This window comes from Argiope bruennichi, chromosome 10, assembly GCF_947563725.1.
Source record: "Argiope bruennichi chromosome 10, qqArgBrue1.1, whole genome shotgun sequence".
Lineage (NCBI taxonomy): Eukaryota > Metazoa > Arthropoda > Arachnida > Araneae > Araneidae > Argiope > Argiope bruennichi.
The window spans coordinates 111,446,615-111,466,463 of record NC_079160.1 but is presented as its reverse complement, the minus strand read 5'-3'; the positions used below and the strand labels follow the sequence as shown (position 1 = coordinate 111,466,463).

The 19,849-nt window shown below is 28.7% G+C and overlaps 1 protein-coding gene across 5 annotated transcripts; it reads left to right on the top strand.

The window, feature by feature from the left end:
- Positions 1 to 847: 847 nt before the first annotated feature.
- Positions 848 to 17,831, top strand: LOC129989365 (gastrula zinc finger protein XlCGF7.1-like). Of its 5 annotated transcripts, none has more exons than XM_056097859.1 (4): positions 848 to 971; positions 5,606 to 5,688; positions 13,162 to 13,287; positions 15,110 to 17,831. In XM_056097859.1, exon 4 carries the CDS (start codon positions 15,751 to 15,753, stop codon positions 16,720 to 16,722), a length of 972 nt encoding a protein of 323 aa, XP_055953834.1. In that variant the 5' UTR covers positions 848 to 971; positions 5,606 to 5,688; positions 13,162 to 13,287; positions 15,110 to 15,750; the 3' UTR covers positions 16,723 to 17,831. The 5 variants fall into 5 exon arrangements, with proteins under 5 accessions (XP_055953834.1, XP_055953832.1, XP_055953833.1 ...); XM_056097858.1 differs by having other exon boundaries at positions 921 to 1,048; XM_056097857.1 differs by lacking the exon at positions 13,162 to 13,287.
- Positions 17,832 to 19,849: the final 2,018 nt, after the last annotated feature.

Here is a 19,849-nt window from a genome sequence, read left to right as displayed (position 1 = left end):
GTGTGGTAGCTTAGAAATGTCCGTGTCCATATGTGTGTGAAAATAAAACCTATGAAAGTTTCAACTCCTGCTTCGTCAGTAATGGAATTGTCATGCACTGATTGAACAAGTACTTTTATGTGGTATTTATTCAGTAGGTAATATACCTGAAATATGTATTTTCATTAAATCGTAGTAAGTTATTAGCGGTATTTAATCAGTATGTAATGTACTTGAAATATGTATTTTCATTAAATCGTAGCAAGTTATTAGCAATATAAAATTTAATTCGCTGATTAATTTTCAATTCAATTTTTATTTTAAAATTATGTTGGAAACTTTCACTAAAGTACTCTGATACAGATAAAAATGAACTGGTGGAAAAATTTTAATTAATGTATAATTTTGTGTATCGTTTATTTGATAAAGTGAGTGAGGGAAAATATCAGGTTCCATTTTTTTGATACAGTATTTCTATAAAAAATTCTATAACTTGGGTTCTATTATTCGTAAAAAGAACGTACACATAGATTTGGAGATCCAGATAAATAGGCTTTAAAACAAAACAATAAAAAAATATCTTAAATTTAGCCAAATCTACTATTTTACTGTAGTCAGATACCTTCAATTCTCGATTTGGCTTTTACGCTTATCCAACAACATAGCTGCGGAAGAAACAAGCAGCACAATTGCGTATGATAAAAACCCATTTTAACTTTCGCAATAACCTTACCTACGAATAAAATCGATTCGCCCATCCAATCCACAATCGTGCTGCGATTTAGCCGCTAGTACTGGGACGAAACCGCAAGCAAAGCTGGTTACATCAGCGCCACCCCAGCTGAATGTTTAACTGCGGTTGGCGATCTGCTTTTATCCGAATTCACACCCTTGAATACTCATTCTCGAACGAGTAGTAGCGTTAAGTTCACATTTGGCGGTTAACAGCAGACACATGTTGCCAGGATTTATGGGCATCTACTAAACGCTGTGTAAGAACGGTATTTTGAGTTGTTGTAATGCAAATTTAAAACTATTGTTAGCTTTAATCAAATTCTCGTTATAAGAGGTGCGTTTTTATTTTTAAAAATGTATGTTTCATAATACTGAAATATTAAAATTGCTTCGCAGTCGGATGATTTCGGCATTTCTTTCACTAATCGAGAAATAAAGTTGGACTAACGAATTAGGTAAATCAAGAGAATCGGGTACTAGTTTTTACGTCTAAGCGAAAAAAAATTCCAATCAAATCTATTAAAACTCTCCAAACTAATGTAAAAAGAAATTAAATAATTGTATTAAAAGAGTTACAATTTTTATGCCATTCGCAGTCTCGTACCTGGTGCTCATGTTTTGACCGTTTTATTGAAGGTTCTACTATTTTTCATTCCCGCTTTTTTATGCATTTTGAATTTTAAAAACTTGTAGTCATTCTTCCGACTTAAGAAGTTTTCATTTATCTATCAGGTTTATAGTCTTAGAAGATCTTAGAGTTGTTAATATTTTTATGGTTTTCTATGCTAGTAAATATTTGGTTCATACTTTTAAAGCTAAAACTAATCAGTAAATAAGGAAATGTGTTGGGATGGTATATCAAACGTGTAATACATGGAATGGAATGCAGCAAATTCAGTCTTCTTGAAACTGTGTAAATTTCAAATTGCTCTACTTTTTTCTTTTTTTTTTTGTCATTGTTAGTGTTTATGATTTTCTTCTTACTATAAAATGACCCATTGTGTATTGTCTTGTTCACAAAACTTCACCAACAATTATATCTTACCATGTTAAATCTAAAATAAAAATAGTGAGAAAAACTATTAAATATCCAATTTTACTGTTTTTGTAAAGAGGTAAATTATTTCTAGGATAACCACTTGCAATTCAATTTTAAGATCTATTCTATGTTTTTAAATGGTTTAAAAATGTTTTTTTTTTAATATAAAAGATGTTGTAATCTTTGTATATCTTCCAAAATTTAAATACTCTACCATTTCATCTTTATTTATTTTTTCCTCTTCCTTTGTGATGATATACTAAAGGGGGGGATCTATGATCAAATAATAAGGATTTTATCTGAGTTACCACTTTATTTTCTAAGCATTTTAATTCTTAATGTGATAAATGTATATGTGGCAGATATTTAATATAACCAATGTGTGTTTGTTAAAAAAATGCAGCTTCAAATTATAAAATGCATATTGTCCATGCTACAATATTTATATCTGGCTATAAAAACAATTTTTCTTTATGAAAATTATGTTTATTTTTTTTTACAGTATTGTATTTTTCAGTTTAAGAGATAAAAGCAAAAATAAAAATAAAAGGAAATATTTTAAAGTTTTTTTTTGTTAATAATTTGCATTAGAAAGGGTATCGGTAAAGTTTGAAGACATATGGCATTTATTAATTAATTTTCTCTTTCTTTCTTTCAATTGGCACATCTTATTTTTTCATGATTTACTAAAAAATAAACTTTTTTTCATAAAAGCTTTATTTTTATATAAATAATACAGTTAATTGTTTCTTTAATTTATCAAAAACAATTAATAGTTCAATGCAATATAGGTAATTTGAATTTTTTATCTTCTCTAGTAAACTTAAAAAGTAACATGTTACTGAAAATGAATGATGCAAAGATCTTTTTCTTTTATGAAATGTACTTTATTTGTTAAATGTCCTTAAGTTGTTACACAAAGTATTGTATTTAAGAAAGATAGTGTTTTCCAATAGCCTTTTCAAATATTTCATTATGAATATAAGTTTCTTTAAACATTTCATCAATGTATTGAAATTCACTTGTAGATATAATGACTTGTATTCCAATGTATTAATATTTGAAGATGATCATTTGACTAAAATCAAAGTATTTTGTGTTAACATTTTATATTCGTAATTTAATATTGTTTAATTATGTTATAAATGTCTCAAATTAGGTAAATGTCTATTTTAATATGAAGTTAGAATCTAAATATATCTTATTTTCTTTTTATCATCATCATTATTATTTTAAGATACTCTGTTCAAATTTGAATTAAAATAGCTTTGTATTTGAGATATTCCTTTTTTATTATTACTTTATATGGCATAGTTAAAATTTAATACTGTATATATTACGAATTACTGTTCCAAAGGAATAATGCTGCTATATCCTCCCGAATATTGTGTGTGTATACTGCTTCTTTATTCAGCACACCTTTGTAAATACCTTTACCTATGAAGATGTGGGATTGAAATCTCTTGAATTTGTTTATTCTTTCAATGAGTAACATGATACACAGGCAGGTGCTAGGAGTGGGTATCTTACAGAATGTTTTAAATAAATTAGATGAATGTTATGGGTATTCAAGCCATTCTTATTTTATACCTGTTGTTCATTAGTGAAATATTCAGCTGTTCTATTTTTTTATACAATTCAATTTTTGAAAATTACATATTTCATTCATATTGCATAATTTATTTTGTATTCACATTGCACGACCTGCCATCTTTATTTAATTTTTGTTCAGCTATCAAGATGATTAATGTTTTGATCTCAGGAAAAGTAGTACTATTTGTACTTACTGATAAAATTGATGATTGAATTCACAGACTTAATTTCAAGCAACACTTGCTATTAAAAAGAGGTTTTGGGAAAAATTAATATATATAATTAGAAAGTAATGTTCATATAAATTCCATATATCTTATAAATTCCATAGTATCAAAAAGTTGGAACTTTGCCAATAATTATTAATTATTAATGGTGAAGGATTGGCAGTTCATTGGTGAAAATACAATTTTCTTCCTGTAAACTTTGTATAAACAGTGCAAACAGATGCTTGCTTTCTTCTCGTTATTTGGAAGTGCTCTCATAGGTTGGTGCATTTGGTGTTACATTAAATGAGTTTTGACTCTTCCGCTCTTAATCAATAAGTACCACATTTTAATATTTTCTGTATATTGATAGCTTGCTAAGATCAAAAATTTTGCAAATAATATTATTAGACTAACATTCACCAATTATTGTTGATTTGAAGATAAGAAACATGTTTGTGTTCATTTTCTTGCATAAATTAAATAAATATGTAAAAAACTTTAATATTTAAAGAATAAAAGAATTTTCCTGATTACTTTTATTTGCTTTAAAATTACTGTTTTGTACATTAAGTTAATAGCTTACATCATTACATGCAGCTGCTTTTAGTTGAAATAATAAAAAAATGAATATGTCGATTGCTGGTAGATATTTTATAAGGTACTATTATTACAGTTAATTATATGTGAAGTTTTGAAGGTTTAACTCAATCAGTCCATTCCTTAGTACACAAATAAACTAAAGTACTATAGATTCTTTGCATATTTATAATTTGTGAGCCATGAATTATTAATATTAAATTGAATTATTCATTAATCAAATTGTGCACACATTATTTATACTAAATCATTTCTTATATTCTTTGTCAAAGCGTGGACTAACACAAGAGCTATGAAAAAGTTGTCATTTACTGCCAAAATGTTTTAATGAAATTTAAAAAAGTAGAATTCCTTAATTTAAATTGTTATTTGAAAACTGTTACTTAAATTATATTCAAAATAATGTGTGTAATTGCATCTGCAACAAACCAGCTTTATCTGATCTTTTAAGATTCAGTAAAAAATTTTCATAAGAGAATGAAAAACAAATATTATTGTAAGTTCAATACGTAAATTGAACAAATATTCAAGAAATGATTTTGATTTTATGTCAAACATCGTTCTAATTCATTGAAAAATGAAATATCTGGAACAGACATAAGCACTGTGCTGAGAATTCTTTTGAAAAATATGCACATGAATTGTGCTTCTAAAATTATAGGGATGAATTATGTTAATAGCAATATGTTCCTGAAATCCTAAGCCATTGTGGAAAATCGAAATAAAGAATGATAGTATTCATCATGTCTAAGAAAAATGTCTTTATTATTGAAGATTTCATAAAAATCCTGCCGACTTTGCTGTTTTAAGGAATAAGTAAAGGATTCTTTTAATTATTGGTTTGGCTTTTTTTTATTATTCCATTTTGAATGAACTTTCTTTGTTTACTTATAACTTCACTAGCTGTGGCTGTAGGTTTCTTAGATAGAGCATTTTGTAAATATAAAGAATCTTTTAAGGCAGTATAAATATTAAAATACATAAATAATTTGAATATAATTTACTTAAATTATATTCAAAATAATGTGTGTAATTGCATCTGCAACAAACTTCACTAGCTGTGGCTGTAGGTTTCTTAGATAGAGCATTTTGTAAATATAAAGAATCTTTTAAGGCAGTATAAATATTAAAATACATAAATAATTTGAATATTTTAGAAAAAATTGTAGAAGAAGGCAAAGGAACTTGCCTTCTTTCTAGACTTTTTTTCAAGAAGGCGAAGGAAACAAAGGCCTTCTTGAAACAAAGTCTAGATATGTTTGAGTGAAGTTACTTGAAAATTTTGTTTAGAAATAGAGAAAAAGTATAAATATTTCTTCTGTATATTTCTCCTTAATTATCTTTTAATGCTGGTTTATTAGTTCAGTATTGTTCAATTTGACAAATAATGTCATTATCTGGTTCTTGCTAAATGTGCCACACTTTTGATAAATCTTATTTTTATTTTTTCCAGGTCTGTTACTCACTGATGCATTACTAAAACCTTTACACTTAAAAGCTTTATGTGAAAGAAGTATTCACCATATCATTTATTAAGTAAGTTATATTCTTTATCAACTGTAAATTATTTTCAACTGTGTTATTAAAATAAATTTTATATGAATAAAACCTTTTGTTTAAGGGAATAATGAATTCATAATAAAAATATTTTTAGTAAATTTACATTATTTTATGTTTTATGTGGGATTGATGTGGTGAATATTTCATGTATGATTGATTGGTTTTTGAGTTACTGAAGAGTTATTTAGCAGAAAGCAAATGGTTAAGAGTAAGGTAATGAAACTAAAAATAGTTTTGACAACAATCTGCTATCAATCTTTAATGCCACATTGAAATGCTTGCTGTAGATCCAATATAATTTTTAATAATCCTGTTTTCATATATGCAAATACATGTGCTGACAGACTGTCAACTCATTCATCAATTTTTGTCGAAAAATTGAAATCTATATTGTAATGAAAAAATGGAATCATTTTTTAATTAGATTCATTTAATTCTGCATTTTAGAATGCTTTCTTGTTATTCTGCATTTTAGACTGTTTCTTGTTATCATTACTGTGGACAGATGGACAGACTTTCCATAGACAAATTTTCGCCAAAATATGTTTGAAATCAACACTTAGTATGTTTCAATGCCCTATATCGAATTTCATCTATCTTGCGTGCAGAACTTTTGAAATACCTAGTTCAAGTAGAGTTATCTCATTCTAAAAATTATTTTTGGCTTTGAAAAAGTCTAAAAGTTAGAAATTGACTAAATCTTGGAATTATATTTGTACTCTAAAATTGAATAATTGTATGCTATATATAAAAATATCTTTCAAAATAATATATACATTTTTTTCTTTCCTTTACAATTTTCTTAGTGAAATTTTAAATGTTTATACAGACTAAAATGATCAAATAGCATAAAGAGCATCATTCCATACACATTTTAATCTGTGTTTCAAATTTCCGTTAAATACTTTAAAATTAATTACAGTAATTCTAAAACCATAGTGTGTTGAAGTTATTGAAAGAAATTAATTAAAAAAAATCTTCATTACTGATTTGATTAAGGAGAAATTAGTACTTGGATCAAAATAGAATTGAAAATATTTTAGCGAAGTAAAATTAGTGAATGCAATGATATGTAATCGTATCTGAATGATTAGGATTTTGTTCTTATAAAGCAAAACTGAGTGAAGCAGGCAGAACATGTGGGCTCGTTAGCATTACAAAAGGGTGGAAACTCTGAAAAATTTGGGAGTGCTATTTTTTTTCTTAGCTCTAAGTTGTTAGAATCTTTTTTTAAAAATTATCCCAACTAGATCTGGAAAAATTTAATGCATTCAATTTTTTTAAACCTGATCTTGAGTTTTGGTTAGTTCAACCTTTTAAATTATTATTATTTTTAATTCAAACTTATTTTTAGACCATTAACAGAACAAGTCAAATTTTATATGAATAATACCAACGAGCTGATGTGATCTCCTCAAAACTTTCTTGTAATTTTTCTTGTAGCATAATTGTAGTGACTAAATTACATTACATTAATACAAATTACATTAATACATAATAATTGTAGTGACTAAATTACATAAATTATATTAATTTTGATATATTAAAGGCATTGCATTTTAAAATTAATGTATTTACATGTTTCTGAAACAACAGACTGACAGAATGTCAAATTGCATTTGGCTTAAAATTTGATAAATGTCTACATTATCGATTTTAAATCTGTGTATCGAATTTTATTTATCTAGCTTCTTTCATTTTGTATACACGAATAAAACGTGCGTTGTCTGTCCGCCTGTTCGAGTATTTTCTTATACTGACAGAATTCCTCGGGACGGAATTTGCTTAGAATTCGAAAGAAATCTACACTGTAGAAAGACCATATGCCAAATTTCATCCATCTAACCCAAAGCATTTTTTAATTACCTCTGTCACGTAAAGATGGATATTTTTCAAAAATGCCTTTATTGAACTCGAAGTCTAAAATATGAAGATTCATTAAAATTTTAGGTTCTAATTTTTTTACAATTATAATATCTTCTCTTTACTTTGCATACGAGAAAATAAAAATAAAACAATAAAAAAATATTTTTGCTCTTTTTAAAAATTATAAATTAAATGTGTCAGAAGTTTTCATGTCAGATATGTCAGAAGATTTTTTAATTAACTCCAAATTTGAAAACGTGGAGAAATTAAAAAAAAAACAAAAAAAAAACGGAAAATTCCTGATGTTCAAGCTTATGAGAAGTTCGGGCAATTAATTAATACTGTTTCCAGTTAGACTTCTGGTCTTCTAAGGCTGGTACTTTTTCCTGTTTGCACAGCTAAATAAAGTTTGTAATTTTTTTCGTTTAAATATGTAACATCATTTGTAATTATTTTTAACTGCGTAAAAAAAAAATCCATTCTTTTTAAATGTTGTTTTTGCTAAATTTATTGTTTCTCTCGAATGAAAGAGGCCCATTTTCCTTTAAGATATCAAAAATTGCTGTTGAAGAACAAAAATTTTCACTATACTTCCTTCATGTTCATGAATTTTAAAATAATGAAATATTGGCATCCAACAATACAAACAGTTTTAGTTCAAAAGATTATCCTTGAAAGATTTAATAAAATTTTCTATAAAAACAGCGTCGGCTAAATTTCTTTCTGTTTCTTGTTAACTAATACTTCATTGAAAAATTTAATTTTCTCTCTTATATGAGCAATATATGAAGGGGGGAAAATAGTCTCATGCAGAAAGGAAAGTTTGCAATTATTGAAAGAATTTATTATAACTGTCTTGTACATAAAACATTGTAATGTTAAAACATCAATAGCTATTTATATGCCTTGAATGCTATTTTCAATAAATTTTTATATTATTCATATATTTCAAATTATTGCTGTAGTTAATTCTGGATAGTTATATTTCAGTTCATTTTTTATTCAATGGAATCATTCAAATTATTGATTTAAGGATAATCTTTCCATGTTTTTGTAATGAAAAACTAATACAAAAAGAATAAGCCTTATTTATTTTTCAAGCGTAAAATTGTATGATGATGAAAACATTTTGTATGTATTGTGAGGGGGAGGGAGTTCAAATCTATCAGAATAATAGAGAGGCTCAGAAAATCTTCAAAATGAAGTATTCTAGTTGTAGGTTTATGCTGATCATTAGATGAAATATGAATTTTGGCTCAATGTGATCACATTTCACATTGCAATATAGAATGTGAAATGAGTATCCTCATTAGGCATATGTAAACTAAAAGATCTAAAGAGTAAATGTTAGTAGCGTTAAAAGATTTATTTTTGATGGCACTTATAAATGGCTAACTTTCAAACGAAAAAAAATGTAGTAAACATATGGAGAGAAATTGTTTTATATATTAACAGTTTAGTGTGCTCATATCAATCCAAATCTTTATTTTGGCACGGTTGATGTGCAATTTTTTATATAGCAAAAGTGAAATCTAATTTGCATTATTATGATTTTTTGCAAAATTTATAATGAAGCCATTTGTATTCCATATGCATCATACTTTCTTTTTAGAAGAGGGGACTTCAAAAATAATTCAGCAGTTGATTGATTAATTTCCTTTTTGATGTATTTTCATTTGAGTGATGAAATGGCAGTCTTGGCTTTGTATTCGATTCTAGATTTTAGACCAGATTTCTTCTATAGTTAGCCATGAGCATAAGTCTGAGTGTATGTAAAATTCGTTGTGATGAAACATCCTCTCTGTGATGTAGCATGAGGATTTAGGGGAGGATATTTCAACTCGGGTATTGTCCTTGTCATCTGTCATTGACATGAATGAATAAGGATCTGTCTCAAAATAGCAATCGTGTTGAACGAAAAGCGGACTTGTTTCATAACACTCACTTGTATGGGAAAATTAAAAGCTCCACCAAAAATCTTTTAAGATGTTCATATTTATATAATCAAATGCTGACAAATTAAGATGAGAGCCCCTACCCACCCTAAATACTAGTTCATTTAATATCCCTAAACAAAAAAATATAAATACTATACATACTCTTTTATGTGATGTTCAAGGGACCATTTCAAATGAAATCGTTCAAAATATTGTGGACTACTTCCTTTAGCTGTACAATATAACAGCATAGCTATAATATTTAATAGGTATTGTAATATTTTACTAAATAAGTGATGAATTTAGTTGAAAAATTGGCTTATAATGTCAAATATTATTAAAATTTAGAATGAAATTAAATTTTAAAAATTCCAATTTGAAGTAATTTATCAACACATAACAATAATTATAGTATTCTTACTGAATAAACCTTTTTAAGAGCTGTATTATACAAATTTCTTTTTCATAAATTTTACAGCACATTTAAATGTAATTTTTATTATTGGATATATTGATACATTTTAGATTGATTTACTTCTCTAAATAAAAATTAAAGTGATTATCTTAAATGCATGCTTTTTTTAAGAAAAAAATCAGTAGGCAATGTATTTCAATTTTATTCAACCCTTTGCAATCAGATGCTCCCCTTCAGCCATTATTCTACACAGAACATCATTTTCAGGCTTATATTTATTTATTTTTGATTGCTGAAGATATCTATAGAACGGTAAGGAGATGTAGATTAATTTTTCGGGAAATTAAGCTCAAAATAATTGTGTGTATGTATATATATAATATACTGGATCAAGAAATAGGTTCTTGTTTTAGGTGACTAACTGTACATCAAATTTCTTTACCGAGTGAAAAGGGTAATAGAAAAATTATCTTAATTTAGTCATTTGTCTCATTTTATTTTAAGGTATAATTAAATAAGTGTAAAATGCTTTAAATTCTTAAAATAAAATATAAAAATTGAAATCTGCTATCGCAAATTTCATGTTATCATGTGATAACATTTTTTTAAAAGTCGCGTGGTATCATCACGAGTCCAGAATTTTTTTTTTTTTTTTTTTTTTTTGTGAAAAACTAGTTTTAAACTAGACTAACAGATTATGTATGTGTAGATATTTAGAAAAACGATGTTTTTTATTTATTTATTTCCGTCCCGTTTTAAAATTGTTCGTTCAACTCCCAGAACTTTTCGTCGGGGTCCAGATTTTGTGTGTGTATGTATAAAAATCCGGTTTCGAATGATCACGTGAATTGTATTGCGCGATCGTCAACTTTTAAAAAAAGTGATAGTCCCCCCCCCCCATCAATCGATCGAGCAAAATCGTTCGAGCTCGAAAACATTTTTGCCACCTAAAAAAATTAAATATATATATATATAAGCAGTTGCATGGTCGAAAAGAAAGCACTTTTCAACTTCTATTTATTCTATCCTGGGAGGCATAATTGTTGCCTTCTAGGATAGAATAAATAGAACTTGAAAAACTAGTTTGTTCTAGGAAGAAGCGATGAAGTACGCCAGTCTGCATCGCGACAGAAGACTTAGAGACCGAAATTTTATTTTTTACTATGGGATTTTGATAGGGATTTCTTTGACATGTGTCGATGTAGGGCAAGGAAATTTAAGCATCTGTAAAAGAATGTGCTAAGCATTAAAGGCCTTTATTCCTTCACTCGGATCGTCAGAAATGCAAAAGTAGGCTTTATATATATATGCGTGTAATGATATTTTAACTCTAATTTCAATTTAATTAATTTTCAAGATTTTATCTTAATTTAACCCATAGTAACTTCATTCTAAAATATTCTCTTATTTCGCGATCCAATTCCACTGTCGCTACTTAATTAATTCAAGAGAAGCTTTGTTGAATCAGCTAAAATCTAACTTTCCCACACTGCGCGTGAAGAGATAAAATACCGCTGATCAGGCAAATTCTTTTTTAAAAATCTCCCTCCGTTTCCCCTACCTTGTCCATGTATGTAACGAAAATCCCTATCGAAATCTCGTAATGTATTAGTACTATGAAGAAATATTTTCCCTATCAAAATTATAGGTTATATAAGACCAGGGATAAAATGTCCAAGGGCTTTTTCCCTCATTCCTTTTCTGTGTCGCTCTGTGTGCTCATCGCTTGTACATATGCTTGCTTCTTCAAAATGAAATAAAACGACGTCACAAAAATTAAAAGTATCTTCACTGTATTCAAACTGCATTATGCTTCACAACAAATAATGTTATATATATAAACCTTTCGATATTTCTCCTCTCGGTTTCCCGTTCATTCCAATTTTCATTATGCTTCTTCGAGCGGAACTCATCGACACATTCGGGCATTTTCTGAATTCAAAAACCTCCAACCAAAACATCAGATTCTCACATAATAAAAAAAAAATTTCGCTAATGATTGATGATGCAAATAAATTATTCTGATGTATTATATTCTGATGTAAATTATTCTATTTAATGTATTTTTATTGTGAATAGATAAGGGATTGTTGTTCTGATTACACGCACTGTTTATACAGATGTTTATTTGTATCACTATACAATCATTCTCCTTTCATCCGTCTACTACTTATTAATTGCTCTATAAAAATAGTAAGAAGACTGAGACATTTTGTATTCGAGGATGCCCTTTGTCCATTTCTACTGAGAAAAGAAAAATAATGCAATGTTTATATTTGAGATTAGTTAAAGTTAATTGCTACTACAATACTATTTAGTCATTTTTCTTCTTCCGTTATTCATTTCATTTAATCACTGAATTTGATAAACTTATTTGGAGCGATCTGATTTTGATCCTTTAAATATTCACAAAAACCAACTACAACAAATAATAGGCAGGATATTAATTTTAGTACAGTGTAATAATGACTGATGAAAAATGAATGTTAAAATCGCCGTGGCTTTGGAGAAGCTGATTTGCAAAATTCATCACTTTAGGAATTAACAGAAAATTAGTACATTTGAATAATTTATTTTTTTCCTTCAGTTTCTTGAAAATTTCTTATTTTTTTGGAAGTAAAATGTTTGAAGTGTTAGCTTCTGCGGGAAAAAAATTCTTGCAATAAAAAAAAATAATAGTTATACAAATTTAAAATAATAAGGGAAAGCAATCAAACTTTTGGGCATTATAATTTAATTAGAATTTAATTAATAGACATCATTTTATATTTATATATATTCAGTAGAATGTAATGATTGATGAAAATTGATTGCTAAAATCTTCTGCCTTTGGAGAAGCTGATTTACAAGATTCATCAGTTTAGGGAAATTTTTTTTTAAATGCTGAATAAAAAGTTAGTAATTCCGAATAATTGATTTTATTTTCAATTTCTAGAAAATTTGTTGTTTCTTTGGAAGTAAAAAGTTTGAAGCGTAAGTTCTTGCAGGAAATCAATTCTTGAAATAAAAAAAGTAATAGCTATGTAAATTTAAAATACTGAGGCAAATCAATCATTATTTTGGGCATTCGCAACCACTGAATTAATTTTAAAAATTTTTATTTCCCCCAGCCCCCATCACCCCCAGTTTCGAGTAAAAGTGCAAAATTACTGCACCTTTTACATATTTTTTTGGAAAAAATTCTTGACGAATTTCCCCATTCACATTATTTGGAACATTTTTATTTCCTAGGAATGCTTACCACCCTTAAATGATGTCATCAATGGTCATCTGTTCCCTTTTCATCTGAGAAATATTCATTTAGCGGAGCCTTCAATCTCAACATCTGAACAGCTTTCGCCAATTCGTTTTGTTACTGTAAGTGCAGCTAACGAATCAAAATGCTCTATCAATACTATGTCAGTGTAATGCAGAAATAATAAAAATTTAATTTATAAAACTTTTTACTATCCCTCTCTAGGAAAGCTGAAGTATTTTCGTACATTTCGTTATCTTGTTTGATGACAATTTGCAACTGAACATATTTTTCTGATTTCAACAATTAAGGAAATACAAACCTTTGTTCTACTTTTTTGGGAAACCATGTAGATGTATATTATTCTTTACGCAAAATGTAGTGTCGTCATATGTTCTTGCACTTATACAATCTTCGGAATTTTGGACATTTGGATAGAACTTTGCGTTTAGCTCATACTTGATGCGTATCTGGCAACACACATTTCCAGGCATGGCAACTTTAGATTTTTGAATAAAGGGTCAAAGGTTTAAATGTCACTAACTTCTGATATTTAAAATATTTAATTACTACCATCCATAACTATATTTGTCACAAAAAAAAATATTGTTTCTATCGTATTTCCTGCTTACTTGTTCGAAAGTGCACCATCTCTTAGATTAGAATTCCCGTACGTATATTGAACATTTACAAGCTATTAAATGCCTCATATTTTATAGTTTCTATATTACTTCTCTTCACTACTTGCATTACCATTTGTTCTTATGGATGTATTTACTTTCTTTATTCTAACATTTCCAGTTTAATGGCAAATATTCCTGTTCTGTTGGCAAATTATTGATTTGTGAAGTATTTTTAATCATCTGGCTTTCCTTTGTATTTGAACTGCGTTGTCATAATTTTTGAAATTAATAACTGTCATCTTTCTTTTTCTCACAAAATTTTTTTTTAAAATAAGTTAACGTTTCTTAACGAGTAGTTATCATAATGAGCAAAGGGAAATGTTAAAAGGTAAGGCTTAACGAGCGATGTTTCGCAAAACTGAGTTACGAGGAGACGCTATGACATCGTATATTAGATTGGTCTGTATCAGTTTCTATTGATTGCTTGTTTGAAGGAAACATTTAGGTCTACATGAAATAGGTTTTGACCAGAAAGTGTTGTAAAACGCGACTACGAGAGATGTGAGCATGTGCCTGAGAAGCTTTGCTGGACAAAATTTTTGTTTCTGGTAAGATTATGGGGTTAGAGCCGAATAGCAATGTCATCGATGAGATGGTGAAAGAACATATCCAAAATTATCGAAGAACTTATGGAGGTGCATTCTGTGTCGTCGCAGCAAAAAGCCAAAAGAGATTTGGTTTGGAGAGGAGGAAATAATTTACATTCAATAGAACAACAACCTTCCAGTGAAATAAGGGAAATGTTGAAAGTATGAAAAATTTAATAACATCATACTAGAGGCATTATCCTAATATGGCCATAGCTGAGTGCGCTACAAATTCATTTAATGCTAGTGCTATATCTCATTTTTACGGAATTTTGAAACGTAAGTAAGGAAAAGTATCTATAGACAATTTTCTATTAAAAAAAAAAAAAGACATGTATCATAAGATATGTTACTATAGATTTGTTTGAATATTTTTTTCTCACAATGGGATTTTATATAAATTTCTTTTGATTTTTTTTAACAAGTATGTCGCATTGCAAATAAGATTCGAGAACGAATTATGACCGTTAAGCGAGATTCCAGTGTAATTCATTTTTCAAAATTTCTGTTCATATTCCTGAATCAAGCCAAATAGCGATACGCTTCTACAGAATTTTTTTTATATGTAAGCAAATGACTAATTAATGAAATAAATATATATCAAAGATTTTATTATGTTTTGCCGTTTTCAGTTGCTCTAAATGTAACACTGCATTTTTTAAATTTTTTTTTAGATTCCAAGATTGTGTTGCCACGAACCTCATGACATCCTAATGAGAAAAGATAATTCATCCCATCTTTTGAAATAAAAGTGGCAACATTAAGAAAGGCTTCACTTTTCAAAGACCCACAATTCCAACTTCAACATATCTCGATGGAATCGGGAATCATGAAATAATAAATTGTCCAATACATCTGTTTAGAAATTTTTATTCATGCTATAATTTTTATTACTTATAATTGCAAATGTATGAGTATTGTTACTCTCATACAAAAAAGAGGAATCTATTCTCATGACCCCTGTTATAAAACATTCTTCCAAAAATTACATTCAGAGTTTTCCTTTTTGATTCACTTAATGAAAAAGACTTCATTTTCGCCATATATGGTCAAAGGCATTTAAATTATATTCGTCGTGAAAATTTTATTGTCAGACTGGAATTTAAAGAGATGTCTCGTGCAACTGACATGCAGAAAGAAGTGTTTTAAAAACGCAATTTTCTCATTGACCACTTAATGTGAAAACCATATTCTTGCAAAGTTTGTGATATTTTCGCAGCTTCCGAATTTAAAGAAACGTTTACTGCTGCCTGCTGAAGAGACTACTACTTGTTGTAAAGCATATTTTCAACAGTCACATTTAAAAATTATTTTAATGTCGCCTACGAATGAGAAATCCTACACTTGCAGCTTTTGCAACAAAGTCTTTTCTAAGATTTCCAATTTAAAAAGACATTCATGGACGCATACACCAGCTAAACCGTTTTCATGTGAGATTTGCAATAAAGCCCTTAGCCAGAAAGACCATTTAATAAACCATATGCGTCTGCATACGGGTGAGAAACCATATACATGTGAATATTGTAACAAATCCTTCTCGGATAAGGAGAATTTGAGAAGACATGTACGGATACATACGGGAGAGAAACCGTATAAATGTGCATTTTGTAACAAACCTTTTTCAGATAACGGAAGTTTCAAAAAACATTTACGGGTGCATACGGGAGAGAAACCATATGCATGCGATTGTTGCGGAAAAGCCTTTTCCAACAACCGACAACGTAAAGTACATATGCGTGTACATACGGGAGAGAAACCATATACATGTGACATTTGTAACAAACGCTTTTCGGATAAGGGAAATTTCAGAAAACATGTACGCACGCATTCGGGAGGGAAACCCGAGGTACATGAATTTTGTAACCAACCCATTTCGGATCAAGGTAGTTTTAAAAGACATTTTCGGACTGATACACAAGAGAAACCATATACATGCGAGGTTTGCAAGAAAACCTTTTCCAAAAGCGGGAATTTAAAAGTACATGTGCGTCTGCACACGGGAGAGAAACCATATACGTGTGACTTTTGTAACAAACCCTTTTCGGATAAGGGGAATTTCAAAAGTCATTTACTTACACATACGAAAGAAAAATCGTTTACATGTGGCATTTGTAATAGAGCTTTTTCCCGGAATTCGAGTTTGAAAAGGCATTTATTTACGCACACAAAAGAGAAACCGCATACATGTGAAACTTGCAATAAAGATTTTCTTCGGCCTGCTGATTTAAAGAAACATTTACTGACGCATGCGAAAGTGAAACCAAATGCACGTGACATCTGTAAATAAGCCATTTCTTATTTATCAAATTTAAGAGTGTTTACGAACACATACAAGAAACCGTACACACGTGACTTCTGTAATATCAGATATTCTCATTCTATTTTTTAAAGAAACCTTTGCCGAAGCATATCCTAGAAAATGAATGAATTATACGCCTCTGAAGTTCAATAAAGCTTTTGTTAACAGGAAAATTTCACCTCATCTTAAAGAGAAAGACTTATAATAATGATTTTGTAGTAAGTTAACGTTTCAAAAAACATAGACCAAAAAGCCTTATTATTTTACTAAAATATGTTAAAATAGCCTCTTCTAGGAATTCTATTTTGTACGACACGGCATATAATGTATATTCATTGTTATTATACATGGTAATTCTTATACTTAAATGAATGTTCCAACTTATCAGAGCAATTGAAGAAAACAAAGCAAAGTGTAACCTTGTTCATCCAAAATTACAAATTTATGTTTGAAAAATTAAACTTAACAAAGTTATAAATGTCCAATAGGAGCATTTCCAAAAGTCCGAACAATATGAGTTATCCTACAGTTTCGATATCCTTCGTGTTTCCGGAAGGTCTTTCATGGAACTCTTTTAACTGTTTTGAATTTGAATTTCCAGTTGTTATTTTTATTTTCCGATGAATAACAAGATTGTTTTCTTTGAACAGTCCAGCAAATTTGAAATATACCTTTATAATCGCCTTCTATTCTGTGAAACACATAAAGGAATATTGATGACTTAATTACTTATTTTATGGGAAGTCAGCTTATCATTGTGATTAGTTTGATGTATATGCGTTAAAATTTTTCAAATAAAAATTTATGTTTTATTGAAAAGCATTGTAAATTAAAGTACTTCCCTTTTACTATTGTATGTACCTGTAACTGGTATAGTTTTCTTCTGTGACATTTTGTACCTTCTTGAAGTTTCGAAGCTGTGATTTATTATGAGAAACGTAAAATCTAATATGTAGAAGTATTACTTTGTACGGAAGTGTTTCAGTTATGGAATTTATATAACATAGTTTTTCCTGCTTCATCTGTGCATCTTGTATTAAACCATTTTGTATCGAATAGTTCTTGTAAATTTTTCCTTAAATTTCAGATGTAAAATTTAAAATGCTGATAAAAAAATTAAAAATTAGAATGTAATGATATGTTTAGTGTTTCATTGTATTGGTGGTTTTTCGATAGTGTTTTTATATAATTGGATCGCGTTATTATATAAAGATTTAATTTCATGTTCTGTAAGAAGATTTCTGAAAAATAATGAATAATTTACTCTTTGCTTTTTATCGCATAAGTATTATGTATAATTATATATATGTTTATTTTCTGCCTATTAAGTTTTTTAAAAATCGTATTTTGTATATTTATTTCCATTCTTAATTGATTGCTAGGTTATTTTATAAACTGAATTTTCTGTGCATTTGTTCATTCTCAGATTCGAAAACTCTCCCCATTTTTGCGCATGCGTCAGTGCTGAAAGTTTATATTGGATTCTCTGTTTCATGTAATCCAAAATTTATCTCAATATTTTGAATTCCAATTAATTTGAAGAAGTAATTACATACATTGAAATCACAAATTAATTCATACAAATATAAAAATCTTGTAAACTTACAAAAATAGTCGGCAGGGTCGTTGTTATTCAGTTGTTCTGATGATAGCAATGAATGGAATTATGAATAGCATAGATTTTATAACTTGCGAGACTGCTGTTTTTGTAATTGTATCCACAGAAACATTCTGAGATTGACTTTCTCAGTTTTGAGAAAATTCATTGCTCCTTTTTCGTTTATAACCATGTGACTACCATTTTTTAAAAAAAATGTTTTCGGACTATTTATAATTTAAAATATAGACTGTAAAAAATAATAAAATTGATATCTGTTATATTAAATTTCAAGTTGAGAACATTATTTTTTTTTAAGTCATGTGGTATCAATCCGAAAGAAAAATATCATTTTCACACCTGATTCACATTTCGCAATCCCCAACCTTTAGAAAAGCAATGGTTTTTGACCATCTCAAATTGATTTGAGATCTAAAAAATTTTTCTCGATGCCAATTTTTTTTTTTTTTCCCTCCGTGAAAAACCGATTTTAAACAGTCACATGACTATCAGATTAAGCATGGGTCGGTATTTAGAAAACGATTGTTATTTTTCATCTCAAAATCAGCCAAGTTCCAATTATTTTTTTGGACAGATTTTTGTGAGAAAATTTGGTTTACACTTTTTTGAAATCATCACATGAATATTCTATTGCACAATCGTTAATTTTTTGAAAAGCAATGGTTTTTTTTTTTTTTTTTTTTTTTTTCCCCATCTCAAAATCTTTCGAGCTCCAAAATTTTTCTTACCAGCTAGAAAAATTATATATAATACATAAGAAAATCGGAATGACCGCGAAATGGTGAAAGGAAGTTTCGAAAGTTATATAGTGAATTTCGAATCCTGTCGGCTAAATAATATGTAAGAGATTTTGGTTGAAGCAGAATGCTGGTTTGACAAGCAGTGAAGAGACTTTGAAGTTTTAATTTTTCGTTTTATTCTACTCCGAGTGGCAGGCATGATTTTTTTACACAAGAAGGCGCAGCGCAGCACAAAAGCAGAAGTAAGAAAAAAGAGTGAAAAGGCCGAAACAAATGATCACTAGCCTTATATAACATGTGTTGACCTTGAGAAGGTTAACGGAAGTATCACTCATTTGATACGTAGTACTGATGGCGCATTATTTGTACAGAGGAATTAATTAAACTGAAAGTGGAATTGGATCACGAAATAAGAGAATTTCTTACTATGGGCTAAATTAAGATAAAGTTTTGGAAATTAATTTGGATTAAATTAAGAGTTTAAAATATCATTATATATATATATATATATAAATTTCGAAACTTCCTCTCACCGTTTCGCGATCACTCCGATTTTCTTCTCTGTGGTTCTTTGGATGATAACTTCTTACGTCCCTGCCCTTTATTGGCCAGATAGGAGAATCGAGTAAATGTGACAACCTTCTTCATCATTTTCTAATAACCCTAAGAGCGAAAAATTGATGCCCCAGAAGCCATAAATCGCCAATTTTTTGTACATACATTTTGAGGCTTCAAAAACCCCCAGACAAAACAAAGT